The 19,849-nt window shown below is 45.3% G+C and overlaps 2 protein-coding genes across 2 annotated transcripts in view; both read right to left on the reverse strand.

Moving 5' to 3' along the window:
• Nucleotides 1-516: 516 nt before the first annotated feature.
• Nucleotides 517-8,761, reverse strand: rft1 (RFT1 homolog). Its single transcript, XM_046342332.1, has 10 exons — nucleotides 8,472-8,761; nucleotides 5,194-5,279; nucleotides 4,636-4,752; nucleotides 4,222-4,513; nucleotides 3,712-3,846; nucleotides 3,255-3,515; nucleotides 2,971-3,115; nucleotides 2,699-2,804; nucleotides 2,373-2,622; nucleotides 517-1,901 (listed from the first exon to the last, which is right to left on the reverse strand). Exons 1-10 carry the CDS (start codon nucleotides 8,532-8,534, stop codon nucleotides 1,737-1,739), a joined length of 1,620 nt encoding a protein of 539 aa, XP_046198288.1. The 5' UTR covers nucleotides 8,535-8,761; the 3' UTR covers nucleotides 517-1,736.
• Nucleotides 8,762-9,109: 348 nt separating this feature from the next.
• The window catches only part of LOC124031271 (protein kinase C delta type-like), a 28,414-nt gene continuing 17,674 nt past the window's right edge, over nucleotides 9,110-19,849 (reverse strand). Inside the window, exons 10-18 of the mRNA XM_046342333.1 lie at nucleotides 16,866-16,965; nucleotides 16,558-16,688; nucleotides 16,188-16,361; nucleotides 15,850-15,941; nucleotides 13,457-13,519; nucleotides 13,034-13,172; nucleotides 11,739-11,927; nucleotides 11,492-11,620; nucleotides 9,110-11,233 (exon numbers count right to left, since the gene is read on the reverse strand). Of these exons, the coding sequence (XP_046198289.1) occupies nucleotides 11,075-11,233; nucleotides 11,492-11,620; nucleotides 11,739-11,927; nucleotides 13,034-13,172; nucleotides 13,457-13,519; nucleotides 15,850-15,941; nucleotides 16,188-16,361; nucleotides 16,558-16,688; nucleotides 16,866-16,965 (1,176 nt within the window). The 3' untranslated portion in view covers nucleotides 9,110-11,074. The remainder of the gene's footprint in view (nucleotides 11,234-11,491; nucleotides 11,621-11,738; nucleotides 11,928-13,033; nucleotides 13,173-13,456; nucleotides 13,520-15,849; nucleotides 15,942-16,187; nucleotides 16,362-16,557; nucleotides 16,689-16,865; nucleotides 16,966-19,849) is intronic.

Raw genomic sequence — 19,849 nt, forward strand, 5'->3', positions numbered from 1 at the left:
CTGACCGAAAAAGGATAAAGCATAAGAAAACAAGCATACACAGCCAGTCGTCGTGAGCCATGCAATAAAGCACTAGTTAATACAACAAATTAAATACAATATAGACCTATTTCGAGATCATTTTTCTGCATCAATTCTCTATCCTAAAGGCAACTTTTCGTTTGTATCCCCCTTCCCCATGTTCTTTTAAATCAAAGTCTAATTTTGTAGGCCAAAGACCAGGTTGTACTTTTTTGATTCCATAGCCTTTTTTCCTCTTGCAGGGTGGGGGCTCGTGCAGTAGGTCTGACTGCTCCGTTTCCATGGCAACAACATCACGAGAAGCACAAAAGGATGGATGTGGGGTGGCGGGAAACTCGACGCAATTACTTCTATTAAATTTCAATGATTGATTGATACTAGACAATATTCGCTGCCATGCAGAGTAAATTAGCAATGTTTTTTTATACAATGATATGGGATACATTTCCCTAATACACTGTATCTAATCTGGCATAGGCTACAAATAACAATTAGTCAAAATCCACCTGCTTTTATTTATCAAAACCTCATTTGGTTACAAAATAGCCTACCACTCTCAAGTAGTTTACATTTTAAAAATCAACAATGTGCAGGTAAAACAGTGTTTTCAGTGCTTGCTCATACTGTACACACAAAAAGAGCTCTATTTTCATGTCATCCAATAAATGTAAACGCCTGGAGTTTGCTAGACACATTTGGACTGGAACCAGTGCTATGGTCAGATGAGCTGAAAATAGAGTTCTTTGGCCACGCACACCAGTGGTGGGTTTGGTGTCAAAAGACAGATGCATATGCAGTAAAAGTGTGTAAAATATGGTGGTGGTGGATCATTGGGGTCCCAACGGCAACATGAACTTTACCCCGTACCAGGACAATTTAGCTGAAACTTGGCTGCAAGTGGATTTTCCTGCAAGACAATAACCCCAAGCACACATTAAAATTCACTTTTTTTTGTTAATTGACCACAAAAATCAACGTTTTGAAATGACCATCTCAGTCTCCAGACTTGAACCCCATTGAAAACCTGTGGTTTGAATTGAAGAGGGCAGTCCATAACAGCAGATGAAGGATATCAAGGATCTGGAAAGATTCTGTATGGAGGAATGGTCTAAGATTCCTCCCAATGTGTTCTCCAATCTCATAAAACATTTTAGGAAAAGGCTCAGTGCCATTATCCTCGCAAGGGGTGCTGGAGTATTGACCACTATCTTTTTGAGAAAAAACAAACATTACTTGTTAAACAAAATCTCTTTCTCTGAGCAATTGTATTAGTATATAATAAAGTATATAATAATATAATTTCCCAAAAATTTGAGCATACAATATAGCTCAGTATTTGTATGTATTTATTTTATACAGTGTTTTTTGCTCATCTTTATCAATGTTGCCAATATTTTTAGACCTTACTGTACACACACACACACACACACACACACACACACACACACACACACACACACACACACACACACACACACACACACACACACACACACACACACACACACACACACACACACACACACACACACTTGGCCAGTGAGCTGCTCATTCCAACTTCACCCTCAGTCCATGACAGGGTCACTTAGGATTGCAGCTGTTTCCACATTCCCCTCCAAGTCACTGTGTTCAGATCTATGTATCCTTCTGCCATTCGGATTATCCTGTCTCTCTCTCTCATTATGATTGGCAGGTTACTCCTCTGCTGGGCAGGTTTAGGTGTGTTTCTTCCCATAGCAGGGTAAGAGCTGAGTCCGAACAAACTGAACAAGTTTTGTCTCTGTGAGAAGGACAGTGACAAGTACACCCAGTAGACACCCGGCTCCCACGGCGATGTGAACCAGCCTTAGTAACCATCCTCCGTCACAACAGAACACACCCTGAAACAGCAGAGTACAGACAGATAGGAAATCAGATTCTATGGTAAATAAATACATAGACAGATAAGACAATCTGTCTCACTATTATCTCTGATTATTTGAGAAGAATAAATATATAGTTTGTATACTAACTCCCATTTCTATGATTGTAAGGTAGAAACAATAACTGTTTCATTAAACGTCAGAGACAGACTTAAGTGTGATTGACTGATATGTGATTGGATTGTGTATACAGTATGTGGGGTGTATTAGAGGAGGCTGGTTGGAGGAGGTATAGGAGGATGGGCTCATTGTAATGGCTGGAATGTAATTAATGGAATGGTTTCAAACATAATGGAAACCACATGTTTGACTCAGCTCCATTTATTCCATTACAGCCATTACAATGAGCCTGTCTTTGTATAGCTCCTCCCACCAGCCTCCTCTGGCGTGTCCAGTAAAGCAGTGAGGAGAACAGTTATAGTGTGGTACCTCAGAGAGAGCAGTGAGGACTGCACTGAGAGCCAGAGCTAGCAGCAGAAGAGGGGAGGGCCTCAGGCCGCACAGAGGCGTCCACTGGCTTGACAGGAAGTAGCGGTGGATGTAGAACAGGCTGTGAAGGATACGCAGGCCCATATTCAGGCAGTTAGCCAGGATGAAGCCAATGCCCCCTGCCCACCACGTCAGCATGTAAGACAGGAGCAGGAAGGAGATAGACAGAGCCAACATCACCAGGTTATACCTGGGGACAGACGAGAGGGCAACGTAAGCAACATGGTACACACTGTGTGTGTGTGTGTGTGCCTGCCTTCTCTCACCTGTCAACCTCTTCCTTGCTCATGGCAGCAAAGACAAAGCACTCAGTTATTCCATTAATGGCCAGTAGGAGCACATAGGAGCTGTAGCATCGCAACAGACTGGGCCCTTCAATATAACACAAATATCATTACACACAACCACTCACATAAAACCAGTAGCTTGAGGAATTAGATTATTCCAATCATTGCTGAATAAGTTAATTTATTGTGATTCAGTTGACTATGGTGGTTGACTCACTTAATTCATTGATTCATTTGGTTAGTTGACTCACCTGCACCACTGCTCAGTAGAGATCCCCCGTAGATGTCCAGAGCCAGGTGAGAGTAGGCGTAACCAAACACTGTGATGATCAGACCAATCACAAGAACCAGCTTCAGCAGACACTCCAGAACTTCAGCTGCTATGGCAACCTCCTCCTGCAGACCAATCAGCAAGTGGCATCAATGCACCTGCATGAGCTATAATGTGTGTGTCAGACAACTTTATTTGTCATTGGCCACTGACAAATGGTGAAATGAGTGACTGATATTTGTTTGGCTGACTCTGCCCTCTGACCTGTTTCTGCTGCCTGACGTCCCGCCCCCTCTCCAGGACTTTGGCAAAGAAGACGTAGAAGCTCTCCTCGATGGGCAGGAAGATGAAACGGGCAACCATTGAGCCCAGGTTGTTGACGATGTCGTACACGCCCTGCTCCCCGAAGCTCAGCACATTGAGGAAGGTCATGACATAACGCTCGCCCTCCGTCAGGATCTGCTTCAGAAAGGATTGCTTGAAGAAGCTCCACGTCAGCCTGGCCAACGTCCAGTCAATCACAGGCTACAGACACACACAACGGGATGACATAGCACACACAGTTGTGACCTGACATAGTATATGAATGAATGAGCCAAACAATCAATTTATCATTGATTTGTCAGTTAATATAACCAATTGCTTTCGGGTATACTGTATACTAGCTCAGTGAGGAGTGTATGTGGTGAGTGACGGTTAGTGCTGGTGTGGTGAATGTTACCTCTCCTTCAACACGGGAGGGCAGCAGGTCTGCCACACGCTGCAGGGGGAAGTACTTCCTGTTGGCCTCCCCAGAGCCCAGGAAACGCAGGAAGTAGACAAAGTAGCACAGCACCAGGAACCCTGTGTACACCAGCTATGAAGGACAGGCCATTATAACAGTTAGCCAAGTAGACACTCATCCACAGTGATTTCATCCACAGTGATTTATGAGGGTTGCATGCAATACCATCTCTCCTATATAAATTCATATTTACTAACACAATCTTACTCCATGACCACTTCATCTTTTTGACAATACCTTCTATGCACACAACCCTCTAACCATACTCCCTTGTAACCAGTGATGTAGTGGTAAAAAAAAAAAGTGGCTAAATGCTGATTGCGGTGAATTAAGCAATGCTGCCTATACTTTCAATGCATTTTTTTCTGCAAAAGGTGGGTAAACGCTTGAGCTAAATAGACAAACATAAGATCATTTGTATAAGGGATGGGCTGCGTATGTATGTACCTGAGCAGCAGAGAATATGTAGAGCCCCCACTGAGGAGCAGAGACCACCAGCACCACTGTCAGAACACACTTAGCCACCATGGCCAGGCTCTCAGCAACCACCTTCAGCCTGACAAACATGTGAGCCTGAGCCAGGACCCAGAGAGGCTCAGCCAGCAGCTCCTGCAGTGCGGCCAGGGCAAAGAGCCCCACAGCGGGGCCGTAGTGGGGGATAGTCAGGGGATCCGGAACCTCCAGGAGCCACAGCCACACACACACAAGGAGAGATGCCCATAGTACACCCAGTGGCAACCTGGGAGGATGACACACACACAATCATTTGTTATGCAGATAGTGCCAATGAAAGACCCAACTGTATATGTTCTGACCAGAGCAAACACTGTGGAGCAGCAGCTCCCCTATAGTCCCACTCACATCAGCCATAGCAGGTTGATGACTTGTCTCCAGTTGTGATCTGTTCCGCCACTCAAACAGGCTCTCCTGAAGGCCTCTCTGGACAAGAAGACCAGCGTGGAGTACAGCAGTGTCAACCTGCATACACGAACACACATGCGCGTACACGCACACACACACGTGCACATACAGTATGTAGTGGTGTTAGTTTTTGTTTAACTGCAGGCTTGGACAGCTCATATTGCAGCAGGTGTAATGTTATACAGAAGGCAATTCCACAGTAACAGACTGATGCTGAGACACTTTCCACTTTAAAATGTACGTCAAACCGAAACCAATGATTGCAAAGTTAAACAAACCACACAACTCCCTAAACTTTGCTTCTGCACTGTTCTTCAAGTAAATGTTTTTGTAAAATATTCTGTGGAAATTGCTCAAAGTCATCCTTGTGCATAGAGTTGTACAGTTTGTTTAACTTTGCTATCATCATTTTTTGTTTGGCATACATTTTAAAGTGAAAAACTGAATCCCAGCATCACTCTGTTACCATGGAATTGCCACAGAGTAAAACAATCTTACCTGACGTTGACCACGCCAATCAGCTCTTTGGACACAAAGCGCAGCGTGAATGCGTTCAGCAAAAAGGTGAGCACACGAAACATGACCTAAAAATAACCAGGAACATATTCAGTAGGCACATGGATAGATATGCAATGGATAGAAAGGTCATAATCATGATTATCTCACGTGGAATAGAGATTGCTCTGTAACTTAGATGTCTTTCTGCCACTTGAATATTTGATGCATTAGGACAACAAACACACACTTGCTTATGATAGCCATTCGTATCCAATGACAACTTCCACTTCTGAGTTAACGGTGAGTGCTTTGGTGACTGTAGAGTCCAATCCGAGATCCACAAACTGTATTGCAGGTGGGGCATATGCAGTCTGTGTTGGCGGGGCAGGCATGGTTGTATGTCTCCTGAGATGATTTTGCTGTCTCTTTGTGCTCCTCTCCTCCTCCCACCTCTGTTCCTCGCTCTGGCAGAACTGCCACAAGGTGGAACGGTTGGCTGCAGCATTCTCTAGGCCTGTGGGTTTGATGTGGCATTTCTTCAGCAACGTTTTCAGCTGGTCCTTGTAAAACTTAATCTGCCCCCCGCAGACCAGGGGGCAGAGCGCTCCTGAAACATTCTAATGACATACCCAGGCGAGCGCAGTTGGTGTTGAGTGACCATGGCCTCCATACTCTTGCAGTTGGTGTTGGGGGACCATGGCCCCCATACTCTTGCAGTTGGTGTTGGGGGACCATGGCCTCCATACTCTTGCAGTTGGTGTTGGGGGACCATGGCCTCCATACTCTTGCAGTTGGTGTTGGGGGACCATGGCCTCCATACTCTTGCAGTTGGTCTTAGTATATCTGTATGAGCCACACTGTTGCACCAGATGATTCCCAGGATGTGCTGCAGGCATCTTATGTGGAATCACTTGAGCTGCTTGTTGTGGCGACTGTAAGTGACCCAGGCTTCACAGCTGTAAAGGAGTGTGGTGATGCAGACGGCTTAATAGATTGCGACTTTGGTGTGGAGGTGGAGATCCCTGTTTTGGAAGACCCTGCACCTGAGTTTCCCGAAGGGAGCTGATGCTTGCTCGATCCTATTTTGAATTTTGAGGTCGATGCTGCAGTCCTCCGAAAGGATGCTGCCCTGGTATTTGAAGGACGGGACTATTGCCAGTGATTTGTGTTCAATGGTGAAGACAGGCATGGTGGGTGGAGGACTGGATCTCCATTGGCAGACCACCTCTGTCTTGGTGGTGTTGATAGACAGTCCCATCCTACTATAGACCCTCACAGCCGCTACAAGGATGGACTGAAGGTCTTATGGAGTGTGGACCACAAGAGCACAGTCATCAGCACACTGCAGCTCAAGAAACCGCTCCATCAAAACCTTGGTGTTTGCTTGGAGCCTCCTGTTGTTGAATAGGTTTCCATCCAGCCTGAAGTCCACCGCAACCCGCTGCTGTCCTCAAGCTCCTTGTGGAGAAGCTGGGTGACACATAGGAGGAAGATGTTAAAGAGTACTGGTGCCAGCACACACCCCTGCCTCAAACCAAAGCGTGCGGACTCCTGGCCTCCTATGGCCACCCGAGCCATCATCCCATCATGGAACTGACAAAGGATGTTGATAAATATGTCTGGACAGCCAAATTTGAGTAGAATGCCCCATAGTAGTTCCCTGCTCACAGTGTCGAAGGCATGAAGAGGTCGACAAAGGCCATGAAAAGGTCCTAATGTTGTTCACGGCACTTCTCCTGAAGTTGCTGTGCCATGAATATCATGTCAACCGTACTCCTGTTCTTTCTGAATCCACATTGTGACTCCGGCAGCAGTTCCTCTGTGATGTTGTTCGCCAGCCTGTGAGCATCACCTTGGCCAGGACCTTGCCGGCAACAGCAAGAAGGGATATACCCCGGCTGTTGCCGCAAATGGACTTGTCACCCTTGTTCTTAGAGATGGTGACAATGTTTGCATCCCGCCACTGTTGAGGGACGATCTCATGGTCCCAAACCTCAGTGATGTACTGGTGGAGCATTCTGGTGCAGAAGTAACCTCCCTTCTTAAGTAGCTCTGCCGGGATGCTGTCAGCACCAGGAGTCTTGTTGTTGTTGAGGGAACGTATAGCTGATAACACCTCTTGGAAAGGTCTGTAGTAGAGTGCTGATTGAGTAGTGAGTCAAACTGGTCAGCCCACTTCATCAGGATCTAGTTTTAGTCCTTCAAGAGAGTCAGACCATCAGCTGTTTTCATGGGAGTGATGGAGCGACTTCTAGGGCCAACGTCTGGGGCCCAGTTCCCGAGTGGCGCAGTGGTGTAAGTCACTGCATCTCAGTGTTAGAGGCGTCACTACAGACCCTGGTTCGATTCCAGGCTGTATCACAACCGGCCGTGATTGGGAGTCCTATAGGGTGGCGCACAATTGACCCAGCGTCGTCTGGGTTAGGGTTTGGCCGGGGTAGACCGTCATTGTAAATAAGAATTTGTTCTGAACTTACTTGCCTAGTTAAATAAAGGTTCATTAAAAAATAAATGTGCTTTAGTTGATTGGTAGAAATGTGGATTTCCTGTGACTTATCGTCCACCATTTGTTCTGCAGAGCACGCAAGGTTGTTTGCGCCATTGCTTGTGAAGGGTAACAGATGTGGGGCTGTTGAGAGTAGCCCTGTGCGCTTTGTGCATATTGTCCAGTAAGGTTGTGATGGTGTCAGAGTTCTCATCGAACCAGTCCTGATGTTTCCTACCTTTGTAGCCAATGGAGTGGGCCGCTGCCTGATAGCGCACTGAGCTAATAGATGCCCACTTCTGGTCCTCTGCGCTCAGAAGAGGCTCAGTCTCCCTCAGCGAGAGCGCGACGGATGTACATATCACCTCAATTATCTCGACTAACCCGTGCCCCTGCACATTGACTCTGTACCGATACCCCCTCGCTATTGTTATTTTACTGTTGCTCTTTAATTATTTGTTACTTTTATTTCACGTATTTTTTCTCTTAAAACTGCATTGGTTGTTAAGGGCATGTAAGTAGGCATTTCACTGTTGTATTCGGCGCATGTGACAAATACAATTTGTAGCATAACGCATATTGGCTAGATAATCGTATCAACAACTGCTACAAAATCCCGGCATTCAGAAAAAAATTGCTACATAAAAGGATATTTCACAACAACTAACTTAAAAGTATGTCCTCCACATGCTACTCTGAGGGAGTGGATATAAGGAATTTTATCAAGGACACTATTGTTATCAAGTGAAAAAAGGAGTTTGGCATAGCTAATTATAATAGCTCGATACTTTACCTGAAGCAAGACATTGTATGACGCGAGAGTGGAGGCATTCTTCAACATATCTTGGGAACTCATCGTACAGTTGGCTAGCTAGCTAGCCCTCTTTCTTTGAGGCGTATGATAAGGCTTCTCCAGAAAGTGCACCGTGAAAAGGAGCAGACTCACAGATACGGACAGTAAGTGCGTTATGAAGTATGAATCTGTACTCATTTTTGTGCCATTTGTCTTTTCTGGTGGATCGTATGACCAGACCTGACTACATACAGCTTTAGAGATTTCATGCTATCAACTTCCGTACACATGGGAAGTGACTACAACGTCACCAGAACGATGTGTATATTATGCAAGTGGGCCCGCTAGGCGGCGTAGTCAACTCAACCGTTGAGTTTTGGATGCAGGAACTACCGTAAATAAGAAATGGAAGTCTCATGGGAATACTGCTTGTTACGTTCAACATCGCATACCAAAACAACAAAAAAATGATTTTAGAATGGACATTTACTTGTGCCAATTCTGTGCGTTTCTGTGTCTGTTCATAATTTGCAAAAAGCAAATGCCATTTCTTCTTGAGTGCAGTGATAGCGTGGTTTATAAAACGTCACTCCCTGCTATCTAAAGTGCTTTATATGGTAGAATGACTGAAGACACTAGGAGTTGATGATTTTTTATTAAGATGTAAAAGATGGAGACAGTAAAAAAAGCACATCCTTAGCACACCAATAATATACATTTTACAACAATATACATATAGATATATAGATCTATATACAGCATCTCAATGAGTTCAATTCAAATAAAGACTTTCACATAGCATCATACACAATAAGCACAATAATCATACACCAAATCTTTCCCTGTCCCATATGAGGCTACATGTAATGGCAGCGATTCCTGTAGTTGCTCAGTCTGAACTTTTGGTCTTCTTAACACTACATGGCACACAGTCCAAATGACCACACAATAGAGGCAAAGGCTCCCCATGCAGTGATGAAATGGACATTTGGATTAAGTTAGTCTTTCAAGAACATGTGACACATTTAGAGGTTGTTGTGATTGAGAGGTGGTTGGTGCTGGTATGAGGTCTTTAAACATTTCCTTTCACAGCCACAAACACGCACGCACATACACCTTCCAACCCTAATACAAGTCACAACATTAAAATATAAGGCCCCCTGTGTACATCTGGACACCCTAGCATGCACACAAAACAGTAACACCTACAGTAAATCTGCACAACAGAGGCCCATTCCTGTATACGTTTAAATCCTATAATTTCTCTAAGTACCAAAGACTGCTTGTTCTTCTATTGCAGTCACAAATACTAAACATACAACAGTTCACTCAAGTTGAGGATTTGATCACATGAATGAGGACACCTTGACAAACTGACCCTAGGGTCGTTTCACCAGATGGATGCCTTTTGCATCCCTTTGATATTGTAAGTAGAAATGATGCACCAATATTGAATTTTAAAAGCCTGTAAATGAAGTGCACTATAATTTAAACCACATCGAGAATTCAATAAATCTGATTTTTTTTTACCTGAATAAAGGCCAAAATTCTGCATTTTGACATGTTCCTCCATCAACCCTGTGTCAGTTCTAGGAACATTTCAACCCACTTAATCCCAAAATATCTCAACGTTTCACCATCATTGTAAAGGTCTAGTTATTGTGCTGCTATGACAGTCATTTCTGAAGATGATTATTTATATTCATGTGATTAGTGATGCATTCACGTCTGTCCCTCATTTTTAAGGCCAACCCTTATGCAAACAATTTGTCCCCTTTTAAATTATGGACCATTCCCACCAATTGAAATGATTCACAGCAGTGGACATCAATTGGGTCTTCTGAAAAGCATGGTGGAAAGGGAAGGAAGTCCTCTCTCTTTTTGGTCTATTTATAATTGTTTTATCACCTTTGACTGAGGTGGTCGATCTCAACACATTAACCCTGTTCGCTCAATTAATGTTAGGAATATTTTTATTTGATTAAACTTTCATTATGTGTGGAACATAAATATAGTTCCTAATTTCATGAGCACCATGTGGTCCCATGCTCTTCACCACATGAGCAGTAATGGATGATCTTCACCTAAAACCTCAACAATGTTATCGTCAACCCTGTTAGAGGCCCAGCGGTAACTTTATCAGTTTGATATTATACGTGAGTTATTTGATCAAGGAATACTTCATCAATGAGAAAATGTTGGATTTATCTCAAACATGCATTTAAATAATAGTTAGGCGGTTACTTAAGTGTCTGTAACAGGGTTGACAATGTGGTACAAATGAAGATAAAATGCTCTTAGTACATAGGATTTTTATGTCAGATGGAAAAATGTGTTTTTCCGTAGGAGACTGCTTGTGCTTCTATTACAGTCACAAATGCTGAACATTGAACAGCTCACTAAAGTTGAGAGTTTGATCACATTGAATGCAATCGAATGTTGAAAGAAAATATATTTGTAAATTCATTTCTTAAAAGTTTGCATGTCCAAAAGGCAACCGTTTCATGGAACGACCCATTAGTAACGTATCGCTGGCGTCCCCTATGACCCCAGTAATGTCACTGAGAACTAAGAGCATGGGGATTGGTTGACAGGCCCTTCCCTCACTTTTCGAGGAGAAGCTCCATCTCTGGGTTGATGAAGGAGAACCCGGCAAAAGCTGATTGGTCCATGGAATCCATGAAGTTCTTGTCACCATGGGAAAGGCAGGGTTTCTCACTGAGGAACTCCCGGTCGAAGTTGCTGCAGTCATTGGGGGCTTTCTGTTATTGACAGGAGAGATGTCAATCAGTAGGGAGGACAAGTGATACATGGAGACAATCGGTGATTAATCAAATTATGCCTAATTTCTACTGAGCATTCAGTAGTTAAATTATTGTAGATCTTTGTTTAGATACATGAATGGCTGACAGCCTCTTCTCCCCCTTGAAACGACTCCAAATACTGTGCGTTATATTATGGTAGGCCTATATATTACAACTGTTTTATCATCACTATAAAACCTCATGTCTAGACCGTACCACTTTGGGTCTGAAGGGGGGTTCCACCTCCCTCCTCTCCAGGGCGGGCCAGCTGATGGTCTTGAAGAAGGGGTGGACACGAATGTTATCAACGATGCCTAGCCTGCGAGTTGAGTCTCTCTCAAACAGCTGCAGCGGCGTAGGAGAGAAACAGAGAGTAAGGGATAAAAACACACAAAGGAGGAGAGAAATAGACTCCGAGACAGAATAGGACACCGTATGGGAGGAGGGAATGGGGTGAGCAGACCTTCTCCATCAGGTCCTTGGCCTCCTTGGTGATCCAGCGAGGGTAGTGTGGTGTGTCCATGCGGATAGACTCAAAAAGCTCGTCCTCGTCATCACCATGGAAGGGTGACTGACCAATCAGCATCTCGTACAGCAGCACCCCGAATGACCACCAGTCCACGGAGAAGGAGTACTTCTGACCCAGCAGTATCTAAAAGTGACGTCATTAGATAGAAAGACACGGTCAGTGACATCATCATAGTGAGACACTCGCAAAGGTATATTTGCAGTGATTGCTTCTCAAATAATACCCTATTCCCTATCGACAGGTTGGTTGTTTAGCAACAAAACCGGAGGAGAGAAACAGTGAACAAGGGATAAAAACACACAGAGGAGAGAAACAGTGAACAAGGGATAAAAACACACAGAGGAGAGAAACAGTGAACAAGGGATAAAACACACAGAGGAGAGAAACAGTGAACAAGGGATAAAACACACAGAGGAGAGAAACAGTGAACAAGGGATAAAAACACACAGAGGAGAGAAACAGTGAACAAGGGATAAAACACACAGAGGAGAGAAACAGTGAACAAGGGTAAAAACACACAGAGGAGAGAAACAGTGAACAAGGGATAAAACACACAGAGGAGAGAAACACACTCAACTAACGGGGCAAAACAGAACATTGAGAACATGTAAACTGTACTTAGTCTTCAATTTTTATTGAAAACATAAATACATTTCCACAATGAACACTTGTTGTCTCTCAAATACATCATTACAGTTGTTGGTTAGCTAGCGTCAAAATTGTTGCCATATTAGTATAAACTTGACATCAGTGAAAAAAACTCAAAACAGCCACCTATGATTCCCCACATGGCAGCTTCTTGACGTTGTTGCTAGCTATCTCGCCATCCAGAATCACAACAACACATGGACACAGACTTTTGCCCCATTGAAGCGTGTGCATCGTTTTTGTGATGTTGTCACCTAACCCATCTCTCAGAGTGCACTACTTTAGCTCTGGTCAAAAGTAGGGTACTAAATAGGGAATAGGGTGTCATGAGATGCAGCCATGTATACAGTATACACTTAGAAAGAAAGGTGCTATCTAGAACCTAAAAGGGATCTTCGGCTGTCCTCATAGGATAACCCTTTAAATAACCCTCTTGGTTCCAGGTAGAACCCTTTCCACAGAGGGTTCTACATGGAACCCAAAAGAGTTCTACCTGGAACCAAAAAGGGTTCTCCTATGTAGACAGCCAAAGAACCCTTTTGGAACCCTTTTTTCTGAGAGTGTATGTCTGTGTTCCATACCTCTGGAGCGATGTAGTCAGGAGTCCCACAGAAGGTTGTGGCTAGGCTCTCTCCAAACACGTTCTCCTTACACATGCCAAAGTCTGCTATCTTTACGTGGCCGCTATGATCTAGCATCACGTTGTCCAACTTCAGGTCTCTGAGGGCAGAAAGACCAAACAAGTGAGGGAGAGTTGGAGGTAAGACAGGGTGGGAAGAAATGTGTGGTGTAGAAAAGTTGAGAGGGTGACTAGAGTTGTGACAGTACAGAAAAGCACAGCTAATAATCACATACTCACTGTCCCACAACGTGATACTATCACTATATCAATCCTTGGTGGAAGGGCTCTGGCCATTTTCTTTTATCTGTATGGTAATGTGATTGAGTGAGTAAGAAGTTAGTGAGTGTACATTAGAGTGCTGATGATGGCATTTGCTATTTACCTGTAAATGATCCCTTTGGAGTGCAGAAACTGAAGGCCACAGATGATCTCAGCAGAGTAGAACCTGGAGGGAGGGAGAGCAGAAAGGAGGGAGGAAAAAGAGAGATAAACATCACTACACAGTCTAGAGATCCAGCTGGCTGGCAGCAGAGTACTACTCTATCTACTTTCCTATTGAGTTAGTCCCTGAACACTGCTGTCTGTCGCTGAGGACTCCAGTCCAGTGTGTAGCTAGCTGCATTATTGAAGAGGCCATTTGTATAGAGTGGTGCTCAGAGAGGAGAGCTGAACAATGGCCTCATACTGTAGGGTGAAACCTGAGAGGTGCTCCTGGCCCAGTGGCCCCAGCCCCTAGCCACAGCTGAAGGATTAGCCTACAGTATCTCTGACCTGCTTCTCTTTTCAACTCTGGCATGGGGAAACTGATTGGGCCTTGACATAGGTGGAGAGAGACTGTGTATGCTTTTGTCGCTGATGATTGATTGGGATTGAGAGACTGAATGATTGACTTGAAGTTTGCTTTGTCCAGACAGGTTTCTCCTCTGACTCTCACTCAACACACAAGTAGATACCGTCACACGCATCAGCCGTATCTAAGATGTCCTGGTATCAACCGGCTACACACACACCATCATATGGGTAGTTTGTTCAACGAACAGATCGCTTTTGATATTTTAAGTAGAAATAGTGCACCAATATTGAATTTTAAAAGCCTGTTATATTAAATGATGTGCCCTTTAATATGAACCACACAGAAAATTCAATAAATCAGATTTTTAATATGAATAAAGACAAAATTATTCAAAAAAATCAGCATTTAGACATGTCCCTCACATGTTTTTCTGACTTCTTGGAATATTGTAACCCACTTAACCCAAGTTTCCACCATCATTATTTCATGTGATTACTGATTCATTTACCTCTGTACCTCATTTTAAGGTCAACCCTGTTATGTGAACCAAACTTTTAACTGCCCCTCAGTGTTGCACACAACAAGCTTCCATTCCCCCTGTCACAAGCGGATTTAATGTTGAAAACATCTACTGTGTTAGGGTCAACCCTGTTACTTTATTTGGCACTTAAAGTATTTTTTTAAATTGAACCTCTTTAGTTGGTAAAACATGTTTTTATGAAGAACATGTGGTCTTTATGACAGAATGTTAAAATTATTGAATTTCTTTACCAAATGACACTACGCGAAAGGCACTCTATTGGTGGAACGACCCATATACACTCACACACACACGCACATGCATGTAGACACACACATACCTCACAACAGTATGCCAAATTGTGAAGAGGCTACTCAGTAAGAAACAGTGTGTATTGGGTTTTACTGTGTTAAGTGTGTTTAGGGTGTGGCCCAGTGTCTCTGTGCCACTGCATTAAGATGCTTAGGGTCAGTTAGTGGATACAGGTTTATTGTTATGTGATTGTGGAACTCATTTGAAACTCAACAGTTCACCAAACTACCCTGGGAAACATATTACATAACCAGGAAACCAAACCCACAAGACTTTCCATTCTGTACTGCCAGCTTGTGTGCTGCACACACACACACACACACACACACACACACACACACACACACACACACACACACACACACACACACACACACACACACACACACACACACACACACACACACACACACACACACACACACACACACACACACACACACACACACACACACACACACACACACACACACACACACACACACACACACACACACACACAATTAGTTAATGATTGATACAGTGAGAGCAGAGAGGTGAACATTCTGAGACGGTCCTTGGGGAGCGTGGGTGAGGACAATAGGAGCAGATGCCAATGCTGGATCAGGTATAGCTGGCAACAGTGTAGAAGTGAATGTCTCCTGTCATCTCACCTGTCCTGAGCATAGAGGGGATAAAGGCACCTAATGACTGAAAAACTTTAACACCGCTATAACTAAGCACCAGTTAGTTTAACATCCCATTTCAGATCCACACTCAGAAGGGCTCAACAGCCATGCGACTCTGTACCTTCTCTGTGGTTGACCTCACTCAAACTATCTGAATCTAGTCTTTCTCTTGTGGGACTCCTGCAAAAACAAATACAGTCACACTGACAGAGAGAGACACACACATTCCTTTGCACAGCTACTCATGAATGGTGACCAACCCAAAATCCACCAATGCATAATTTCCCTGTATGTAGCAGGGAAACCCCATAACCCCATAACACACAGCTACAGTCTCACACTGTGTAAACACAGTCTTTGCTTTATAGCTGTCTGGTTTCCATCAAAGTATTGGTGGTGAGTGTCTGTATGTCTCTGTGAGTGAGTAATAGTGACATTAGGGGTGTGTGTTTATCTCGGTCTGTGTGACTGGGGAAACTCACGTTGCTCTGTAGAGGTCAAAGCGTCCCTTCTCCTGAATATGGAACATCAGGTCTCCTCCATTCAGATATTCCATGACAAAGAACAGGTGTTCCTGTGGACAACACGGTCAAAGTCAGGCATCATAACACATACTGTAAAGCTACCTAGCACAGTAGTAGTGTAATGAGCTATGATAGCGAGTCTGTGTTTACATCACTTCTTATTGGAGACAGCTTTTGTAGACACTTATTGTTATTAGTAATGTTAATCAGAAAATAATAGTGCTGCTATATGTTGCTATAATAACCAGAATGGCACACAGTAAGAGGACCAAGGAGTGTGTGTGTGCAGTCTGTACCTTGGACTGGAAGGTGGAGTAGAGGTGTGTGAGGAAGGGGTTGTCCCAGGCCAGGGCCAGGACTCTCTTCTCCACCATGGTACACTCCACATCATCATCCATCAGAACCACGTCTTTCTTCAGGGCCTTCACCGCAAACCACTCCCCCTGACCTTTCAACTCTGCCAGCAGGACCTGGGGAGAGGAGGGGGAGTTGAAGAGAGGAAGGACAGAATAAAGGAAAGAAGAGAGGAGAGCCTGATTAAATATTATATTGGTGGTAATATTAAAGTCTGTTGTCCCTACTGCTTCATTGTATGTGAACTGTACTGTGGTGAGCTTTACTGCTTTACTGCTCTGGAATCCTGAATGTCTGCTGTACCATGCTTACCTTGCCAAAGCTGCCCTTGCCTAGGACCTTGTGAAAGACAAAGTTGTCTACGTTGATGAGTGTCAGGTGGGTGAGGCGAGATGGGGGATGCGGGCTGGAGCCCTTCCACAGCCTGCCATAAGGGTGGCCGTCTGGGGAAGACACAGCTTATAAGGTCATCACCACAATTGTCATCCTAATCATCATTATAATTAACGTTATATATAAAAACATATTTTACTCCACACCATTCACACAAACTTGATTTCAGCTAATTTAAAATAACACATCATCATCAAATATGTTCATAAAATCAAACACAGACTGACCATTAACATCCAGACCACTAGTGGAATTCCTATTGATTTCCTGATAGACCCCTATATCTGGGTCAGCTAGGGTTGGGTCCAAGCGCCGAGTGGAGGATTTCTGAAAGACATACAGGAAAAATAGGGAGAGATAATACATACAGTGGGGAGAACAAGTATTTGATACACTGCCGATTTTGCAGGTTTTCCTACTTACAAAGCATGTAGAGGTCTGTAATTGTTATCATAGGTACACTTCAACTGTGAGAGACGGAATCTAAAACAAAATCCAGAAAATCACATTGTATGATTTTTAAGTAATTAATTTGCATTTTATTACATGACATAAGTATTTGATACATCAGAAAAGCAGAACTTAATATTTGGTACAGAAACCTTGTCACGAGTCCGACCGAGGGTGTTTCCCCTTCCCGGGCGGGTGGCGCTCGGCGGTCGTCATCACCGGCCTATTAGCTGCCACTGATTGTTTTTCCTCCCCCTCCTTGTATGTTTAGTGGTAGCACCTGTTCATATTTAATTAGTTTGTCTTTATTAGACAGCCGGCCCGCCTGGTTGTTGTGCGGGATTATTTCATTGTAAACCTTCGGCTCTGTTGTAGAGGTACGTGCTTAGTGCCTAGTCGTGATTTTTTCTATTGTACCTTTTCCCCTGTGTTTGGGAACGTTACTTTTGTGAGCACCCTGTGGTGCGTTGGTGCTAGTAAAGACGCACAGCATTGAACTCTGTCTCCTGCATTTGACTCCACACCCACGACACCCGGAGCATTACAGAATCCCGCACCTATCAGATTGATGGAGCCAGCAGGAGCAGCAGCCAACCCTCTCCCATCGATGGAGGAATGGGTTCTCCACCACACCACCGTCCTCCATCGGATCGGATCCGCGATGGATCAAGTGATGGAGAGAATGGAAAGATGGGAGAGGAGTGGTCTCCTCTCTCCACCTTCGGCACCCACGGTTCCGGACTCCCCATCTCCCGACTCCAGCACCCTCCGTCTGACGCTACCGAGGGCTTATGATGGAGCGGCGGCGGGTTGCCAGGGGTTTCTGCTTCAGCTGGAGCTATACCTGGCCACCGTTAGACCCACTCCCTCAGGAGCGGAGAGGGTGAGTGTCCTCATCTCCTGCCTCACGGGTCGTGCTCTGGAGTGGGCGAACGCAGTCTGGAATGGCCCAGACTCAGCGCGGGAGCACTACACAGAGTTTTCCTGCCGTTTCCGTGCCGTGTTTGATCACCCTCTAGACGGCCGAGCGGTGGGAGAACGACTATTTCATCTCAGGCAGGAGAAGAGGAGCGCCCAGGATTACGCGCTGGAGTTCCGGACCTTGGCAGCCGGATCTGGGTGGAACGACAGGGCCCTTATGGACCACTACAGGTGTAGTCTCCGAGAGGACGTCCGCCGGGAGTTAGCATGTCGGGACACCACTCTGTCACTGGATCAGCTGATCGACATGTCCATTCGACTGGATAATCTGCTGGCTGCCCGCGGGCGTTCAGAGAGGGTTCTGTGCGTTCCACCACCCAGCCCCTCCGCTCCCATTCCCATGGAGTTGGGAGGGGCTACGCCGAGGGGTACCGGAGGAGGTGGCCTTCCCTGCACCAACTGTGGTCGGAGAGGGCACACGTCTGATTGGTGCTGGGGGGGTCCGTCTGGGAGTAGAGATGGCAGACGGAACGCTTCTCGGTCACCCCAGGTGAGTCAGCATCAAACTCACCCAGAACCCCTTGTTGGCCATATGTTTGTCTTAATCTCTTTCCTTCACTTTTTTCCCTCTTCCCAGCATAGGGCACTAGTCGATTCAGGCGCAGCTGGGAACTTTATGGATCGCGGACTCGTCCTTAAGTTAGGGGTTCCACTGGTGCCGATAGATTCTCCTTTCCCCGTGCACTCCCTAGATAGCCGGCCATTAGGGTCAGGGATGGTCAGGGAGACCACGGTCCCACTGGACATGGTGACGCAGGGGAATCATAGGGAGCGTATCAGTTTTTTTATTATTGATTCGCCTGCGTTTCCAGTGGTGCTGGGGACTCCTGGTTGGCCCGGCACAATCCTAAAATTTCATGGAGACAGGGGGTTCTCCAGGGGTGGTCAGAGGAGTGTTCTGGAAGGTGTTTGGGAGTTTCCATCGGTGCCACGTCGGTGGAGAGTCCAGACCAGGGTTCCACGGTGTGCATTCCCCCCGAGTATGCCGATTTGGCAATCGCTTTCAGTAAAGTGAAAGCGACTAAATTACCACCTTATCGACCGGGAAGGGATTGTACGATAGATCTCCAGGTGGATGCTGCGCTTCCCAAGAGTCACGTGTACCCGCTGTCCCAGGAGGAAACGTTGGCAATGGAGACATATGTCACGGAGTCGCTGGGACAGGGGTACATTCGGCCCTCCATTTCACCCGTCTCCTCGAGTTTCTTTTTTGTGAGGAAAAAGGAGGGAGGTTTGCGTGTATCGATTATAGAGGTCTAAACGCCATCACAGTGCGGTATAGTTACCCTCTACCTATCATCGCTACGGTGGTGGAATCGTTCCACGGAGCGCAGTTCTTCACAAAACTGGATCTCAGGAGCGCGTATAGTCTGGTGCGTATTCGGAAGGGAGACGAGTAGAAAACCGCATTTAGTACTACATCCGGCCACTATGAGTACCTCGTCATGCCGTATGGGTTAAAGAATGCTCCAGCCGTTTTCCAATCCTTTGTAGACGAGATTCTCAGGGACCTGTGCGGGCAGGGAGTGGTTGATTATATCGATGACATTCTGATCTACTCGGCCACTCACACCGCGCATGTGTCTCTGGTGCGCAAAGTGCTTGGTAGACTGCTGGAGCATGACCTATACGTCAAGGCTGAGAAATGCGTGTTCTCTAAACAAGCCGTCTCTTTTCTGGGATATCTCATTTCCACCTCGGGGGTGGTGATGGAGGGTGACCGCATTAGGGCCGTGCGTAATTGGCCGACTCCAACCACGGTAAAGGAGGTGCAGCGGTT

The sequence above is a fragment of the Oncorhynchus gorbuscha genome, linkage group LG03 (assembly GCF_021184085.1).
Source record: "Oncorhynchus gorbuscha isolate QuinsamMale2020 ecotype Even-year linkage group LG03, OgorEven_v1.0, whole genome shotgun sequence".
NCBI lineage: Eukaryota > Metazoa > Chordata > Actinopteri > Salmoniformes > Salmonidae > Oncorhynchus > Oncorhynchus gorbuscha.